Consider the following 17,226-nt stretch of genomic DNA (forward strand, 5'->3'; position numbering starts at 1 on the left):
CAGACAGGAGATCAAGGGGACCGCAGGCTGAGAATGTGACTATTAATATGAGGCTGGGATTCCAGGTTGGGAAGAGCTCAGACCAGTTACTTCGTTTCCCTGTTACTTAGTACAGCTGTCACATGCGTTCCTTTGTTTCATTTTTTTCAGTACTAGGGACCAAACCCAAAGCCTCACTACTGAGCTCTACCCCCAGCTTACACACAGCTGTCTAAGAGTTAAATAACTACAATTTTAGTTCCCGAATTGCAACAATATGTACGTGTCATTTCGGTAGCCACTGGCTACAGGAAGTGTATGTTCCCAGTTTATTTTCACTCCTGAAAGCTCTGGTGTCTAGATTCCTCACCTGAAGGATGGACAAGAAAGGCACTCGGAGAAGCTTTTACCTTCCTGTGAGGGCCCATCCCTAAGCAGTTCCATTCTAGACACGCAGGAGAGAGAATTCGTGGCCTGTCTGTGGTGATTACCACGGGCACCAGTGCTTAGCCTCTAGTAGAACTTGCTGATATCCAGGGCCTCATACACTCTAGGGAATTCTACCACAAAATATACCCCCATGACTTTATTTTTACTTTTTATTTTGAAACAGGGAATCATTAAGCTGCCCAAGCTGGCCTTGAACTTGACATCTCCTGTCTTCGTCTCCTGAGTAACAGTCCCAGGCCGGTGCTACCAGGCCTAGCTTGGGTAGTGTTCTTCCCACACGCCCTAATCCTGCAGCCATTCTCCTACTTACGGCCTGAACAGAGCAGTTCTCTCCAGTCTACAGAGTATAACCCACAGAGAGTTGGGTCAGGTTCAAACAGACTGATAACGTAAGGACCTAACGGACCAGTAAAGGAGGTCTGCCTGTCTCTCACTTTTACCAGCTATCTGAGCAGAGATGCTCCCCGGAAGGACTAAAGGCCTTCCCTGGCGTTAACAGGAGGGCGGGGCCAGCGTACCCTGTCCAGCCGACTCTCATCCATCGACTTTGAGTACTCCTTGAGTTTATATTCTTCCCGCTCGATGTGCGCACTCTCGATGTCAGCCGACAGGTGAGGCATATTGGAGACCCAGGCCACAGTCCGTTCCGAGGCCGGCATTGTGGGGTTCAGCGTGGATGGAGTCTGGGAATGCTAAGACAAGCAAGATGGGGCAGACAGCAGAAGGTGGGAAAGGGGGTGTGTTCAGTGGAGGAAAACGCAGAAATGAAACCCCAGACCTGCCCCCGCCAGAGCCTTCTCTCTGGACACTCCCTTGGGAGTGAGCCCCCGCCTATTCATCTACACATCCTTACTACCTGACCGTCTAGGGGACACTGCTGAGGGCCCTCTTCTTATGCTTCTGAGTTGTTTGTTTAGAGACAGAATATCACTACCTAGCCCTGGCTGGCCTTAAACTTGCAATCCTCTTGCCTCCTGAATGCTGAGAATACAGGCCAAACGCTACATGTTTGTCTAGTGAGCAAAGGAGGTGAGAAGACTGTGACACCAGACTACGCTGTTCCACCCACTTCCTGCCCCACTTCCTGCCTTTGCTGCTCTTCACCCACCTACCTCCTCCTACCCTCACCTACCTGCTTGGTGATGGAGGGCTTGAGCCCCCCACCCCCTCCGCCACCGCTGCCCCCAGTGCTGCCCCCAATGCTGCCCTCTTTGCTGAGGCTCTGTTGCCGTGGACGGGCAGGACCGTAACTTGGCTCCGGAGACTGCAGCAGGTTCCCGCTGGATGGCCGCGGTTTCTGGGCAGCACTCACTGTCAACTGCTGAGATTTGCCCCTCTGCAAGGGAGGCGGCTGGCCCCCGCCACCCCCACCACTGCCCCCACCACTGCCACCTCCGGGCCCTGAGGGAGCTGGCCTCTGGGGACCAATGGTGATCTGGGGAGGGGACAGCATATGCTGAAGGTTGTCCTGAAGTGAGAGCTGCCGACGGGTGAAGTCAGTACCAGAGGGTCCAAACTCATCACTGTAGCTGTGGCTGTGAAGGATGGAGGCGGCAGGGGGCTTAGGGACCCCTGAGGAGAGGTCCTCGCTCTTGCTATAGCCATGGAATGGGGCAAAGGTGTCCCCTGGGGGCTCTCCACCTCGATGGTGGTGATGGTGGTGGTGGTGGTGATGTGAGGAAGGTGGACCATGACCACTGCCCCCTCCGTGGCCCCCTGGGGGCCCTGGCCCATCAGCAGCCATGTGGAAGAGAGGGTTCTGGAAGGAAAGGGGAATGCGCAGTTGCTGGGCAGGGACACCATCCGTGGTGACACCCATCTGGCTGAGGCGCATGCCAGCTGCTGTGATGGAAGAGCCACTCCCTTGGGAGAGGCGCCCGGCAGGTGCAGGCCGCAGCCCTAAGGCTGCTGTCAGTGAGGCCTGGCTTGAGTGCAGCAGGTCCCCGACAGCTGCCAGGTTGGAAACACTACTACTGTTAAGGCGGCCCCCAGGCCCATCGCCCTGAAGGTCCAGCATGGAGACGCTCTTGTTAACACTCAGCATCTTCTGCTCTGGCTCTGTGATGTCCGAGCTGCTTGTGCAGTATGCTGGGGATGACCGGGCCAGAGGTGGCCGGCTCACATAGAACAGGTCTTTACCCCCACCGGGTGGCGGCGGTGGTGGCTTTTCCTTGGTTGGGGAGGGGAGGCGAGCCATGTCCATAGAGCTGTCGAAGGGAAGGAGGACACACGGGCAGAACTAAGACCAGGACGACTGGCACCTGGACCTGTGGTCTGGTGACCAGTGGAACCCACAGGGAAGGGCTGAGCATGGTGGTGGCGGCCCTGAAGAGGCAGCGGGGAGGATGGCAGGGAAAGCAGGAGGAGGGGGAGAAGGGGGAGGAGGGGGAGGGGGAGTGGAGGAGGAGGGGGGAGGAGGAGGAGGAGGGGGGAGGAGGAGGGGGAAGTGGAGGGGGAGGGGGGAGGGGAGGGGAGGAGGAGGGGGAAGGAGGGAGGACAAGACCTAGGAGGGATAAGGCCTGGAAAAGGAGGTGGGGCAGCAAGAGAGGAGTGAGGGCTGCTCTGGGCAGGTGTGGAGGAGATGAGGCGCCCTGAGGAGCAGAGGCAGGCGGAGGCCAGTGCAGCAGGACGGGAGGGTGGGGAGGACAGAGCCCTCACCTGTTGAGGCCTCGAGCCATGAAGGACTGAAGGTCGATGGAGCTGGAGAGAGATGCAGAGGGAAGTACAGACAGAAGAGGAGAGGTGTGGAGAGACGATGGGAGGGATGGCAGGACAGGAGTGGGGTCGTAGATGGGGACATGGGTGAGGAATAGCAGAGTAGTCACAAGTGAAGGACACTCGCTGAGGCCCAGCCCCTCCCCCATCAAGCTGGATGCCAGGCTCCAGGGCCCCCTCAGCTCCAGCTGCTATTTCTCTGAATGCTGGGTCACGGGGAGCTCCTGGGGTAAGGTGGTAGGCTGGGAGCGGGGGTTGTTAGGTCACTTAGAGACACCTGAGGGTTTTGATACCACATGGCTGAACCGCAGCCTGCAGACAAGCGTGGGCTGGCAGAGGGACAAAGTCAGTCAGCTACAGCAGAGTCTGGGAGCAGAGGAGCCTCGGAACCTCTGGGCTCTGCGTTTCTCCCTCTCTGGCTCTAAAGAGCTCTCAGCCTCCCACTGCCTCCACCCTTACCCTAAGAACTTGCAGTTTTTCCCTTTTGAGGCTTAGAGAGATGCATCTAGGGCCCAGCAAGAAGCATCCAGGAACGGCCAGGCTCCGGGAGCACAGCAGTAGGGAGCAGGATGCTCACCTGTTGAGGTCCCGCATCATGTAACCCTGCATCTCGGCAGATGGCCCTCGCAGCACCACGGGCTGAGGCCGAGTCCGTTCACTCTGGCGGCTCGGCTGCCTTTGGATGTTAGGGTTCCTCAGGGCTGTGCTGATGTCATTGAGGAGCCGGGGCAGTGGGCCCAGCTTCAGGAGGGCTTCCTGCAAGGACAAGGCTGTCACCTGATGAGTAAATGCCCAGTTCCAAAAGGGCCTCGGAGGGCACAGCCAGAGGCTCTGTGTAGTGTACTGGAGGTGGTAGTGACGTTTCCGGGAACAGCAAGGTGAGAAGCGTTCTGTGCAGACAGGTAAGTACCTGGGGGCAGGACAGAGGAAACATGGACTAACCTTGCTGAGCTGGGGCAGCACCTCCCAGAGCAGGGCATGAAGTGTGGAGAGCTCGCGGCCCAAGTCTATGTAGCCCTCAAAACTGCTGCTGTTGGTCAGTGTGTCCAGGTTGGATATCTCGTATAAGAACTGCTGCATGGAACCCCACTCCAGCTCCAGAAATTCATTCATGAAGCCTAGGAAGTCCTCCTTTGAGGTAAACCTGCTCAGGGGTACAGATGCTCTGGTGACTCAGGAGACCCTTCCAGAAGCCCACAGCTCATTCCCACCCTTCCTGAAGTTTCCCTCACTTGGAAAAGTTGGCCAGGTTCTGGATGACCTTGGCGATGAGGGTGAGGGTTCGTGAGGTCTGCTCATCTGGGTACTCCTGCATAAGCCCAAACAGACTGGGCGACATAATGGCTGGGCAGAGGAAGCGCAGGAAGAGCGAGGCGCTGATGAGCCTGTCGGCAATGTCCTCCCGGCCCCGCTCTGCACAACGCAACCGCCAAGAAGCAAACACCTCCTTCAGCTCCCTCGGGAACACGCTGAGGGGAAGGGGTGGGGAGACAGAGAGAGAGAGAGAGAAAGAGAGACCGGGACTGAGCCCCAGAGACCCTCAGCTTCCAGGGAACATGCTGAGGGGTGGTAGGAGGTGAGGGTGTGGAGACAGGTGAGAGACTGGGAGGGAAGGACCGCAGGAGGAAGACAGGAGGCTGCTGAAGAGGGCCACGGTAGAGGGGACAGATCTGGAGAGAGAAATGGAGAGGGAGAAAGGGTGAGGAGAGAGACACATGGGAGAGAGACGGAGGGGCGTGTGAGAGAGACGAGGAGGGGGGAGAAGAGAAACAGACACCAGGGGAGAGACAGAGATGGGAGAGAGATGGAGGGTCACTTGAGGTACAGGGAGCTCGGACCCCCCAACTCTTCTGGATTCCAGGGAAATGGGGATGGACGTGCCCCAGGCATGATCCCCAGGCCCTGGAATGGCTCGGCTCCTCGTCCCCGCCTCCCAGTGCCACTTTAATTGTCCCACTGACACCTTAAACTTGACTAGTGGAAAATAGAGCTCACTGTCGCCCCCACACTGCCAGCTGGCTCCTCCTTTTGACTTCTCTGCTTCTGTCAATGAGACTGGGCCTCCCAAGTACTAGTCCCATGACCTCGAGTCATCTGACTCCCCACACAACCCCTGCTGACCCTCCCTGTAGAGGACCCAGGCAAGTCCTTTTCTGGGCCTTCTGACTCCACCCTGATTCAAGATCTGGTTTTCACTCCCAACCCATTGACCATAACCACCAATGGTCTGGACGTCTTCCTTTCTCTTCCCACACAGCTCACTTGATTCACAGGCCAGTCTCAATCATGCGCCTTCCTGATACCAACAGGCTACCCCAAGACATTCTGATGACTACAGACTCCTGAATCCAAGGCTTTCTAGATTCTCGCTCTCTTCTCCCTAAGCATACCTCTTTCCTCTGGCCTCCACTATAGCCATGTGCTCCTCGAAGCCTGTTCCAGTTACTAGCCATCTCCTGAACAGCTCCCAGACCTTCTCATATCATGTGTGTTACCTCAGAGCCCTGGGAAATGTCACCTGCCTACTGTGTGCAAATGTCAGCCCTGACCAGTCTTTGAAGCCCAGCCCTGGGCACCTTTTATTAACTTCATCACAGCTCTGTCTTCTCTGAAAGGAACCCTCCCTGAACACACATCACAATGGTTCTATGGCTTTCTGTCCATCCCACGTCCCTTCTCATTCTGGCTGGAGGCCCTCTGAGGTCAGGGACCAGGCCTCATTGACCTCTTTCTGCTCTACACCCCAGAATGCTTTGCCCGTACTGATGCTCAGTCCTCTGAGGATGGACAGATGGATGAACAGATGAACACACAACTGCCCGACCCTGGCCCCCCAGCCCAGCGTTCCCAGTCTCACCAATGGGAGTTGACCACCTTGCACAGGGCCAACTCACAGCACATCCGCAGGTTGGCCTGGTGCTCTGCCAGACTGGACGCCGTGCACTTGATGGGATCTACTTCACAGTTCTCCTCAGATTCGTACAGAGCACGGATGAACTCCCCTGGGAGAGGGGGCACAACAGGGAGCGGTCACACTTTCCAAGGGCAGGGACAGGGGGCTCCCTGGGTTGGAGGAATGAATGGCAGAATCAGATGGTTGGAGGCTGGGGTCCTGGGCTCTGAGGAAGGGCGGATGTGGGGTCTGGGGTGGCCAGGTTTGGGGGTGATGGAGTAGGCATGAGGAAGCTTAGGAACAAGGCCTGAAGGTGGGCCATACCAATGGCATCCTTGAGGTATTTCTGACCAATCAGTCTCATATACTCTTCTATGGCTTTAGTGGCGAGCGTGTTCTCGCGGAATATGAGGTGTTCCCGTTCCATGAACCGGTCTACCTCTGACATGGCCATGTCTGAAAGGAAGTCCTGGGGCCCAAGAAAGTCCCATGTCAGCCTCGGCAGAGCCCAACCTCATGGGTCTACTCTCTCTTCACTGCCCCCAAACCAGTGCCCATTCTCAACTCATCTTTCCCCGGGGGCACAGTGCTCACCTTGGCCTTGCCTGTACTCTGCAGTATGTGAACCAGTGCACTGGCAACCTCCTCCTTGCCCTTGACATTCAGGGCAGGCTCCAGTACTGCACACAGCATCCGATAATGGTTGGTCACATACTCTGCAAACTCTTTATACAGCTCCATGGGCAGGATGCTCATTGTCTGGTAACGGGCTTTCAGCCTCACGGCAGGGCAACCTCCTTTCCCCTTGCCCCCCGAGCCACCCCCTGACCCCCCTCCTCCTCCCGAGCCCATACCCCCAGAGCCCCCACTGCCTGTTGGCAAGGTCACAGGGTACCACTGCTCTGTAAAGTGGCGCCCAGCCAGGGTGGCCACCGGCACAGTCACCAGGCCAACATAGCCCGCCTTGTCCTTCTTCCGCTTTTTGTCTGAGTCACGGTATAGGTGCAGCCGCAGGGCCCGGACAGCCGGCAGGTTGTTAAACTCAAAGTGCTCGCCCCAGAAGACGGTGTCTCCGGAAGCTGAGCGGGGCTTGGAGGTGGTGCGTGCATATAGCATGTCATCCAGGCACAGCTCGCAGTAATACCGCTTCTTGGGGGGCAGCTCTCGAGCCTCTATGATCCATAGTTTCAGCACATTATCTACCCGGCGGCTGTTGTCCTGGCATGAGGAAGTGGTGAGAGCAGACAATGGAAAAGTCAGACACACCAGGAGAGAGACAGAGAGCAGGTGGGCTTGAACAGCGTCCACACCCCTGGAAGTCTACTCTGCCCTGTTTGGGGTTTGGAAATAGGGTCCTGGCAGATGTAATACAATTAAGATGACGGCATACTTGATTAATGTGATCTCTTAATCCAGTGATTGGGACACACAGAAGGAAGCTGGCATGTAAAGATGGAAGAACTGAATTAACAGCTACAGAGCGGACATGACCTGCTTATAGCTGGACTTTGGACCTCTCCTGAACTGTGAGAGAGTAGTTTTAGCTGGCCCAGTTCACAGTGACTCTCTGGAGCAGCCCTGGAAGCTAACATAGAAGGGCAGCTCATACACAACAGAATTAATGTTGGGAAATGCTTGAGTAACAGGTCAAAAATGTTTAGGGCCGGGCAGCGGTGGCACACGCCTTTAATCCCAGCACTCGGGAGGCAGAGGCAGGCGGATCTCAGTGAGTTCGAGGCCAGCCTGGGTTACAGAGTGAGTTCCAGAAAAGGCGCCATAGCTACACAGAGAAACCCTGTCTCAAAAAACAAACAAACAAACAAACAAATGCTTAGGGGGCCAATGAGATGGTAAAGGTTATTGCTGCTAAGCCTGATCACATGAGTTTGAGTCCCAGGACTCACAACATAATGAAAGGAGAGAACCAGTTTCAGAAAGTTGTACTCTGGCTCCCACATGTGCACTGTGGCACCACACACACACACACACACACACCCTATGTAATTAAATAAATATGTAAGTTTTAATTTTGCTTATTTTTGGTTTGGGTTTTTTGAAACAGGATCTCTCTCCATAGCTCTGGCTGTCCTGGAACTCAACTACGTACACCAGACTGGCCTCGAACTCACAGAGATCCACTTGCTTCTGTGCTAGGATTAAAGGCGTGTGCCACCACATCCAGCAACATTTTTTTAAAAGTAAAGAAGTCCTCAAAGGAATGAGAAGTCCTGTAGAAACATCAGATGTTGTAAAACAAAACACTACTTGCATACGTATAGGACCAGTGAGATGTGACAATTGGCCTGAGAAGGGTCTGAGCTCCTGGCGAGGGTCATGTGACACCTCAGTGTCTTGGAAGCAGTGTGGCTCAGATTGTGTCTAAGAGTTTTAAGTGGGATTCCTTAATAAAGGCCCTGGGAAACAAGAAGAAGAGGGCCAGGACTGTGAGCTTGCTACCAGCTGGAGTCAGGGACCAGCGGACAGGACGGCAGCTTTTGCTCGGGACAGAAGTCTTGGTTGGAGCACAGGTGCACAGGCTCTCTGTCAAGGGAACCTGGAAGTCAGTGACTCCAACCATAACTGCCCAGACTTTATAGAGAACCAAAGTTCACAAAACACTATCAGGGAAACTGGGCTAGAGAACTGAAGAGCCCTGTGGCTTTCCTGGTAGGGAAGCAGAACATGGCATGAGGTAGCAGGATGGGAAGAAAAGGAAATAATGAAAATCACCCTTGGCTGTCTAATCCAGGTCTCCTATACCTGTCCCTCCCCAGCCCTGTCCTCCAGCCTGCTGCCCCCTCCCCAGCCCTGTCCTCTAGCCTCCTGCCCCCTCCACAGCCCTGTCCTCTAGCCTCCTGCCCCCTCCACAGCCCTGTCCTCCAGCCTGCTGCCCCCTCCTCCCCAGCCCTGTCCTCCAGCCTGCTGCCCCTTCCACAGCCCTGTCCTCCAGCCTGCTGCCCCCTCCCCAGCCCTGTCCTCTAGCCTCCTGCCCCCTCCACAGCCCTGTCCTCCAGCCTGCTGCCCCCTCCTCCCCAGCCCTGTCCTCCAGCCTGCTGCCCCCTCCCCAGCCCTGTCCTCTAGCCTCCTGCCCCCTCCACAGCCCTGTCCTCCAGCCTGCTGCCCCCTCCTCCCCAGCCCTGTCCTCCAGCCTCCTGCCCCCTCCTCCCCAGCCCTGTCCTCCAGCCTGCTGCCCCCTCCTCCCCAGCCCTGTCCTCCAGCCTGCTGCCCCCTCCTCCCCAGCCCTATCCTCCAGCCTGCTGCCCCTTCCCCACTAGTACCTTGTTAGGCTTCACAGCCCGCTGCAGATTCTCAATCCATTTGTCCCTTTCGGCCGCAGACCGACAGGCAAAACACTTTGTTCCAGACGATGTTGTCACCTGGAGAGGAACATGGGTTTGAGATGGGGTTCCTGGAGGCTGGAGACCCGCCACCATGTCTTCCTTCCTGGTACCAGGTCTGCCTCCTTGACATCCCCACATGTGGCACCTATTCAGGGCCCCTTTGCCCCAGCCTCCACCATCCCTGCCCTCCCCCCTCCTCAGTCCACAAGAGCTGCTACCTCAAAGCAGAACTCCTGGCCCAGGATGGAGCTGTGCACCGGCTTGATGATGGAGTCTTCATCTAAGTTGAGCTCCAAGGCCTCAGCAGCACTACTAGGACTTAGCAAGGATTCATGGGAGTGGGACTCCTTAAAGCTCTGCATCAGCCGGGCCCTGGTAGGCGGGAGGTTCAGGGAAAGATCAGGGAAGCCAGCTTTCCTTACACTCAGGACTCTGCCTCAGCAGAGGTTCTGGAAGGCAGCCTTGGGAAGAAGGCCTCAGTCCTTCACACACAGACTCACAGAAGGAAGCCAGACTTCCCTGGGGAAAGGCATGGGAAGGACAAGGAAACCAAAGTCCTTCAAGAGACTTCTCTACCTCCACTCATACTCAAGGAGTGGAGATATCTAGAAATAACTCAGAATTGCTGGACATCATGGCACAGACCTTTAATCACAGCACTCAGGAGACAGAGGCGGGTAGATCCCTACTAATTTTGAGGCCAGCCTGGACTATCTAGCAAGTCTAGGCTATCCAGGGCTACATAGTGAGATCAGGCATGGTGGCACACACCCTCAATCCCAGCCCTCAGGAGGCAGAGGCAGGCAGATCTCTGTGAGTTCGAGGACAGCCTGATCTACACAGAGAAACTGTATCAAAAAAACTGAAAAATAAAAAGAAAGAAACAAACTGTGACAGAACAGAACAAAATCAAACAAACAACTGTCCTGGACATGTCCAGGTGACTCCAGAAACCAGCATCTCAACGTATAAACAAACAAACAAACAACTGTCCTGGACACGTCCAGGTGACTCCAGAAACCAGCATCTCAACGTATAAAGAAAGGAAGCAAAGAATTGAGGCCCATAGAAAACAGAGTATTGTTTGGTTTGGACCTGGCACACAGCTAGTGTCTAATAACCATTTCATGATTCAAACTATGAATGAAGTAAGGAACAGTTTTGAGCACAACCGGAGAAAGAGAAGCACAAGAGGATGCTGTGGGCAGAACGGAGCAGAATAGAGGTCAGAGACTGGAGAGCAGATCTGGGAGGAAGAGGAGGCAGACAGCGAGCAGTGGAGCAGACACGGGTGCAGTGAGGCCGAGGAGGGCAGCGAGAGTGAGCAAGCGGCAGAGGACAGGGCCCAGGGCGGCAGTGCACCCAGCACCGCAGGGGAGCACAAGATGAATGGGACTGAGGGACCAGCAGGAGGAGGCGCAGGACAGAAAGGTGTGGGGATGGGTAGGGGACAGAGTAGAGCATGGGGAAACGGGAGGGAGAGCTCGGGTGTGGGAGCCTCCATGAAGTTATTTATAGCAGCCCCGTCATCACAGGCTCTGGCTGCCGTCAGCACCACGCTCCCCCGGCCCCCCGCCCCCGCGGCCAGGAATACCATGCCCTCACCCCCTGCCAGCCCCAAATCCAGCACTGGTTACTTGGAAGGGGGCAGGGAAAGGTGTAACTCACCAGATCCCAACCTTCCTACCCTCCTAATCCCTGGGACAGCCAGACACAGGGAAAAGAAGGGCAGACTCTCTCCAGGGAGTGACTGGACTAAGGGGAAGCCCAGAGAAGGACAAAGCCAAGCAGCCCTCAGTCCCTGGATTAGCCCCAGCCTTGGCGCCCCCCCCCCCTTTCTGTTACCTGCATACCAGACCAACTCTCTTTCTCCTGCTCTGTCTCTTCCCTCCAGCACCTACTGGGGTCTCAGAGCCCTAGCCTCACCCAGCAACACCAGCTACCCCCACCCATTCCAGCCTGCTGCTCTTAATTCCTGCCCTCCCTCACCTCCCACCACTTTGTCACCACTGACCTCTCCTGCCCTGGGCAGGAGCCCACCTTTCCTCCCACCCTAAGATCCCTCCTTGGCTTCACCTTCACCTCCTTCCCATCACCTCCTCTTTCCTGCTATCTACAGCTTGGTCCAGGCTCCTCTCCGGTCCATGTCTCTGCACCCCAACCAACACGGGCCCCCAGCCCACTCAGCACCCTTATACTGCATCCATCTCCTCTCAGGCCCTCCACCTACCGGTCATGGTCAGCACTTCGGAAGCGAGGCAGGATCTGGCGAAAGCTGCTGGTTCGGTCAAGTTTGGGTTGTGACTTTGTTCGTTTGATAGAGCTTTTCAGCCTCCGGCTCAGGAAGCCTTGCTGAGGAGCAAAGGGGAATGGGGTGACTGGGGCAGCACAGAGTCTCTCTAGACGCCCCTCAGCTGGCACGGAACCCCTGGAAGAACATGGAGTGGGGGAGGGGGCCCTGACACCAGTCCTCCTAGCTCCCACGGGTGCTGTGTGATGTGGGCAAAGACACAAACACACACACTAGCCTGGAAAGGTGGGAGGGCTGGTCTAAGAAGTAGGGGGCAGAGCCAGGAAGGGGTAAACCAAAGATGTGGGGACACATGCACAGCCTTCCTTGGTCCTCCTTTCTTCAGAATCCTGGGGCCCAGCTGAGCCACATCTGGCAGGCACTTCCACTCACTCACCGAGGGCCGGAAGGGCGCAGCGGGGGCGGCCTCCATGCTGTACTGTTTCCCCCCAGGGACGCTCTTCCTCCTCGAGCGACCCAAGTGGTATTCTAGAGGGAGGAAAGGGCCCGAAGGAAGTTGGGGAAGGGGATGGGCGACTGTAAGTCCGATGTCTTTCTGGGTCAGTTACCTTAGCCACCTCCCTCAGTCCCTCGGTTTCGGCCTCACCTACCCCCCGGAAAGCAGCAAGAAGAGCAGCGGCGGCGGAGAGGCTGGCGGTGGGAAGGAGGGGGCAAGGAACCTGAGCCGGAGCCCCCTGATGGGGTCGGGGTGGGAGGCCTTAAGCCCATGACTGGGGCTGGCGGTCAGCAGAGGGGCATAGTCAGGAGGGAGGTCAGTAAACCCTCCGTAATGGAGAATAGCCACGACCCAGGGAGGCTTGGTCCCCCGTTCCCCACCCAGGAGAAGGGGCTTGCTTGGCGGGGCGAGATGGCTAAAGGTCATTGCCCATGGGTGGGTTTTGCTCGTTTCTCAGCTGGGCACATCCTCCACCTGCCCCACACCTCCCAGAGCTCCTGTCTGTCTGGAGGTCCGGGGCGGCCTCCCATGACCCCTCCCAGGACTGGAGGGGGGGGTCTCAGAGGAGACCTGTGCTGAGTAGAGGGGGACAGAAAATCCGAGGAAGGGGCAGACGGGAGTGGGGGCGAAGGAGCCGGTTCCACGTGCACTGCGGTGCTAGTGAAGGGTCGAAAAGGAGAAGAAAAGGCTGCAGGGGAGTGGGGAGGATGGGCAGTGGGGTTCTGGGGACTCCCAAGTAAAAGCTGGTGAGGAGGAGGAGGGGAGGTGAATGCGGATGAAGCTCAGCCTGCCAAGAGTCTGGAGGAATGGAAGCCTAGAAGAAGGGAGCTGAAGATCTCTGCTAGGGATTTGGGGGGGCTAAGAGGATGAAGGAGAATGGAAGTGGGGGATGCCAGGCTCCGGCTCCAGCTCCAGAATGGCTGCCCAGGCCTGGACTCCCCCCTCAGCCCCAGTCACCACTGCAGCCAATGGGGGGGCCGATGCTGCATCAGGGGCGGGGCCACCATCTCCATGGCAACAAGAAGCTACAGGCGGGGGGGGGGGGGGGCCGCAACCGGAAGAACTGCCTGTTAACCCACTAGGTTCCGGACCAGAACAGTGAAAGCCACACTACATTTTCATGCCTGCTTCTAGACTGCATTCTTTCTGCCTCCGAGCCAGTCCTTCCCTGCTCCTTTCATAGGCAAACGCAGGTCTGCACACACAAGTCTGGATCCCGAGGCAAGAGAAGCCTCTCAGTCTCCCAGGAACATGTGTAGAGCATGAAAACACACACCAAACAGTGGGGATCCGTGTATATCACAGTTGCAATAGGAGAAATAATAGGGAACTATGTGCTTCAGAGACATACAGACAGCCTCGAGCATGGGGGCGCTGGGGACCCACACTGAGACCCCAGGCCCACACACCTCACATGCTTAGACATATGTGAGCACTGCAACAGGGTATACACACTTGAACTCAGACAGCCACATGAGAACTGCTGGTGTGGGCTATGTGACCCAAGAGCCTTGGGCTACCATGTGGGCAATACACTACATAAATGGACATGTAACCCTATGTTCATGCTTCACAGGAAGGGGCATGTCAGTTTAAGCCCGGAGACACATGCTTAAGTATACTGTGGTCCCATGTGTCATCCCTGCATCATGTACACACCATGATCTCAGCCAGATAAGGGAGCACCATGCCCCTAAAGCACACATTCATAATTCACACTAACAGAACCACCACATTCGCTATCTGTGGACAGCCCCCCCCCCCCCCCAGCTTTCCCATGACTCTAACCACCAGCATCTGTGATGGCTAACAGAAAAACGGAACAAACAAAACAAAAAACAAGGAGCAAACGTGCTAATTAGCCTTCTGTCACACAGTTAGAGTGCACCGAGGCCATGTCTCCCTCCTGACCCATCCTCTGCACTTCTCAGGTGCTCTCGTCCCAGGGAACCTAGGGCAGCCGTTCCTTTCACACACAAGCATCTCTAATAAGCACAAAAGCCTCCAGTTCAAATCCGCTGAAGTCTCCTTTGGAACTAAAGCATTCACAGAGGGGAAGGAATCTGCTTTGCTCGGTTCCTGGAAACAACACACACAACACTAGGAACTCAGAAATAAGTCACAGGTGCATGGAGGCCACACACATGTGCGCACAAGGACTCTGACACAGGAAGAGAGAGGGGACAGAGTGCCAGAAACACGGGACATCTTGTTATTCGTGCTGCCTGCAGTGACATGGACCAGCACACAACCATGGGCACACAGCACACCTGAAAAGCATACATTGCCATTCTGGGTCTCCATGTCCCGTCCCTGCATGATATATGCACTTATGCACACACATAACAGCCACCTACACAGACCCGTAACACAGGCATTGTGCACACACCCACACAGTACACACCCTGTATACACACACAATTGCAAGCAAGCAAGCACACACACACACACAGAGAGAGAGAGAGAGAGAGAGAGGAATAGAGAGGGGGCTTGGACTCCGCCTCTTCAATGTCTCTAATCTTGCCATCACCCACAAACATTTCTCCTACCCTCCAATCCCCCAAATCCCTACCCTTCCCTGTAGTCCTTCTTCTCCATATCCAGCTGACAGCTCTGAAAGGGAGCCAGGGAGAAAGGGAGCCAGAGAAAGATGAGGAGCGGGGCTAGATAGGGAACAGAGAAATTGGGGGAGGGCATGCTCTGCAGAGTCTCCGTGGTGACAGGCCTCAGTGGGAACCAGCTTCGATGGCTGCATGGCCTTCTGCAATCCAGCCAAGCCTGATCCTCCAGACCTGCACCAGCCTAGCCCTCCACCCTCCCAGACTGCTTCACAGAAAGACCTGGCTCCCGGCTGCCTCCCCGCTCCCCTAGATTAAGCCCGGCCGTCCTCTTCTCTCAAGTCCAGTTCAGCTCTCTCCCATCCCTATTCTCAGGGTGTTCTTCCCTCCTGGCTCTTTGCTCTCCTCTTCTGGGGACTCTCACCCCTGCTTTCCCTCTTCACCCACTCCTTTAAGCTTGTCTGTCCCCATCTAGGGACCAGGCAGAGGCTCACACCTGCCTAGCCCAAAGATGTTTCATGCAGTCAGACTACAAGGAACCACTCACACACTTGGTCCCCACCACTGGGCACACCACCCACATCCAGACACGCCCTGACACCCATGCCCGGACTGACACAGATACTCAGGCCAGCGTTGGAACACACATGCAAAGACACACACCTGCCACCAGGGACACTGAAAATTCTGCTCATTCGGCCAGCCACACATTCCTACACACTGTCTTCAACCAGGGAGGGACAGGCGCGCTCAGGGTCGAGGTAACAAGAATGAATCAGTATGGCCACAAACTGCCCCATAAACCAGTGGCTAGCCCCACAGGCCCTCGTGCTGTTAACTGGCAGAGGCAGGGCAAGACAGGACATACCTGCACAGTGCTGGCTACACATGTGTGCAAGAGGGATTGGGCCCCATGTGCACATGGCACGGACAGAGACACAAGCGCAGTCACGATCGCACACGCAAACACCAGGGCTGCCCCTCCAGCAGGGCTCCAAGACCCCCTCACACCAGCCACCCCCACGCGTGCCAAGACCCCCCTCCCGACCTCTACTGCCCCCCTCCAGTTACCATAACTCCCCCCACTCGGAAGATGCAGCGAGAACATGCGGAGGGAGCAGCTGCCGCCGCCGCCGCCGCCGCCACCGCGGCCTCCCCAGCCCCCTCCCGTGCCCACGCACACGCGCGCCCCCGCCCCACGCGCGCGGCCCCCACGCGCGCGCCTCGTCCGCCCGGCCCCGCCCTTACCTCGCACCGCCCCCCGGGGGGTCGAGGGTGTCCCCGGTGGGGGAGGGGCCGCTCTGCGCGGGGGAGGGGCGAGTGCGGAGGGAGAGGGGGCGGCGGCCCGGCTCGCGCCGCCCGACGCGGTGGGGCGGCGGCGGGGCCCGGGACGGCCTGGACGGCCGCGCGGTGACAGCCGCGGGAACGGCTCCCTCCGCCGCCGCTCCCGCCGCTGCCGCCGTTGCCCGGGCCCCGCCGCCGTTGCTAGGCGACCGCTGCTGCCGTGGCCGCCTCTGTCACGAGCCCCGTCGCCCGGAGACAACGCGAGAGAGACGGGGGAGGGGGACAGAGGGACCCCCCAAACCAGCTAGGCCTCCCATCATCGCCTCCTGAACAGGACCCCCACCCCCAAAAGAGAGAGAGAAGCCCTTGAAGAGAGCGAGCGTTTGCAGCTCCACCCAGCAGAGGAGGAGCCCCGGATTCCAATGCCCTCAAAGGTCCGGCGACCTCTCCCGGGCTGGAGCGTCCACAGCCACAGCAAACACCTTTGCAGACCGGAGCCCCCAAGGCCCCAAAGACCTTTATGTCCCCTGCACACCCTCCATGCCCTCTACACATTCTGCTTCCCAATGAAGATCCCAAACGTTCACCAGCTATTAACTTCCACTAAACCCTGCCCCCCCAAACATATATACCCCTGGAACCATTCCCAGGCTCAACTAAAGCCCAACACAGTAACCTCCACAGGCCACCTAAACGCCACCCAAAACACAGGAGACCCACACCAAAGGCCTCAGCACTCTGAGGACCCAGCCTAAGGAGACAGAGAACTGTGTGGGCAGAGCGGCCAACCGCAGGACACATGACAAACACACTCTGTGAGCATGTTACCATTCCGGGGCACACAGGTACACACTGCACACCAAAAATTATGCACCAGACACGCACAACAGACAGACATCACCCATCCTCTCTACACTCGGCACCACCTCCTCCTGGCTTGCCTCAGAGTGCTACCTACACCCCTGTGTCAGTTTCCATGACAATGACACACATCCCTGACCACTGGTCCAGGGTCCCAAAGCTGGCCCCCAAGGGCAGTGAGGCCTAGACCTATCAGAAGGCAGCTGGCTGGAGCCAATGGGTAACACAGGCCACTGATTCTCTAAGGAAGCAACTGGAAGCCTGGATTCCCGGGGAGGAAGAGCCGGTGGGATAAAGGGGTCCCCTGGGGTTGGATGGGGGTCACGGAAGGGAAGTGCTGAGGAACGGGGCAGTAGCACGGGGGTTTCCGGGGACTGAGGGCGTCTCTGCACCTTGGC

At 57.1% G+C, this 17,226-nt stretch overlaps 1 protein-coding gene across 9 annotated transcripts in view; it reads right to left on the reverse strand.

Moving 5' to 3' along the window:
• Syngap1 (synaptic Ras GTPase activating protein 1) overlaps positions 1–17,226 on the reverse strand; it is a 30,550-nt gene that overhangs the window by 7,659 nt on the left and 5,665 nt on the right. For 4 of the 9 annotated variants that reach the window (XR_004943079.1, XM_036167495.1, XM_036167494.1 and 1 more), the window contains exons 4-16: positions 12,066–12,157; positions 11,609–11,730; positions 9,597–9,750; positions 9,316–9,414; positions 6,632–7,255; positions 6,362–6,506; positions 6,002–6,146; positions 4,377–4,613; positions 4,087–4,288; positions 3,722–3,900; positions 3,088–3,129; positions 1,562–2,636; positions 948–1,121 (exon numbers count right to left, since the gene is read on the reverse strand). Coding sequence is in view for 7 of the 9 variants with exons in the window: in XM_036167495.1 (XP_036023388.1) it covers positions 948–1,121; positions 1,562–2,636; positions 3,088–3,129; positions 3,722–3,900; positions 4,087–4,288; positions 4,377–4,613; positions 6,002–6,146; positions 6,362–6,506; positions 6,632–7,255; positions 9,316–9,414; positions 9,597–9,750; positions 11,609–11,730; positions 12,066–12,157 (3,290 nt within the window). In the remaining 2 variants the exon portion in view is untranslated. Of the gene's footprint in view, positions 1–947; positions 1,122–1,561; positions 2,637–3,087; positions 3,130–3,721; positions 3,901–4,086; positions 4,289–4,376; positions 4,614–6,001; positions 6,147–6,361; positions 6,507–6,631; positions 7,256–9,315; positions 9,415–9,596; positions 9,751–11,608; positions 11,731–12,065; positions 12,158–12,279; positions 13,146–17,226 lie in introns of those variants that run through there. The other 5 variants (XR_004943080.1, XM_036167496.1, XM_036167498.1 and 2 more) reach the window with 2 other exon arrangements.

The sequence above is a fragment of the Onychomys torridus genome, chromosome 18 (genome assembly GCF_903995425.1).
Source record: "Onychomys torridus chromosome 18, mOncTor1.1, whole genome shotgun sequence".
NCBI classification, from domain to species: Eukaryota; Metazoa; Chordata; class Mammalia; order Rodentia; family Cricetidae; genus Onychomys; species Onychomys torridus.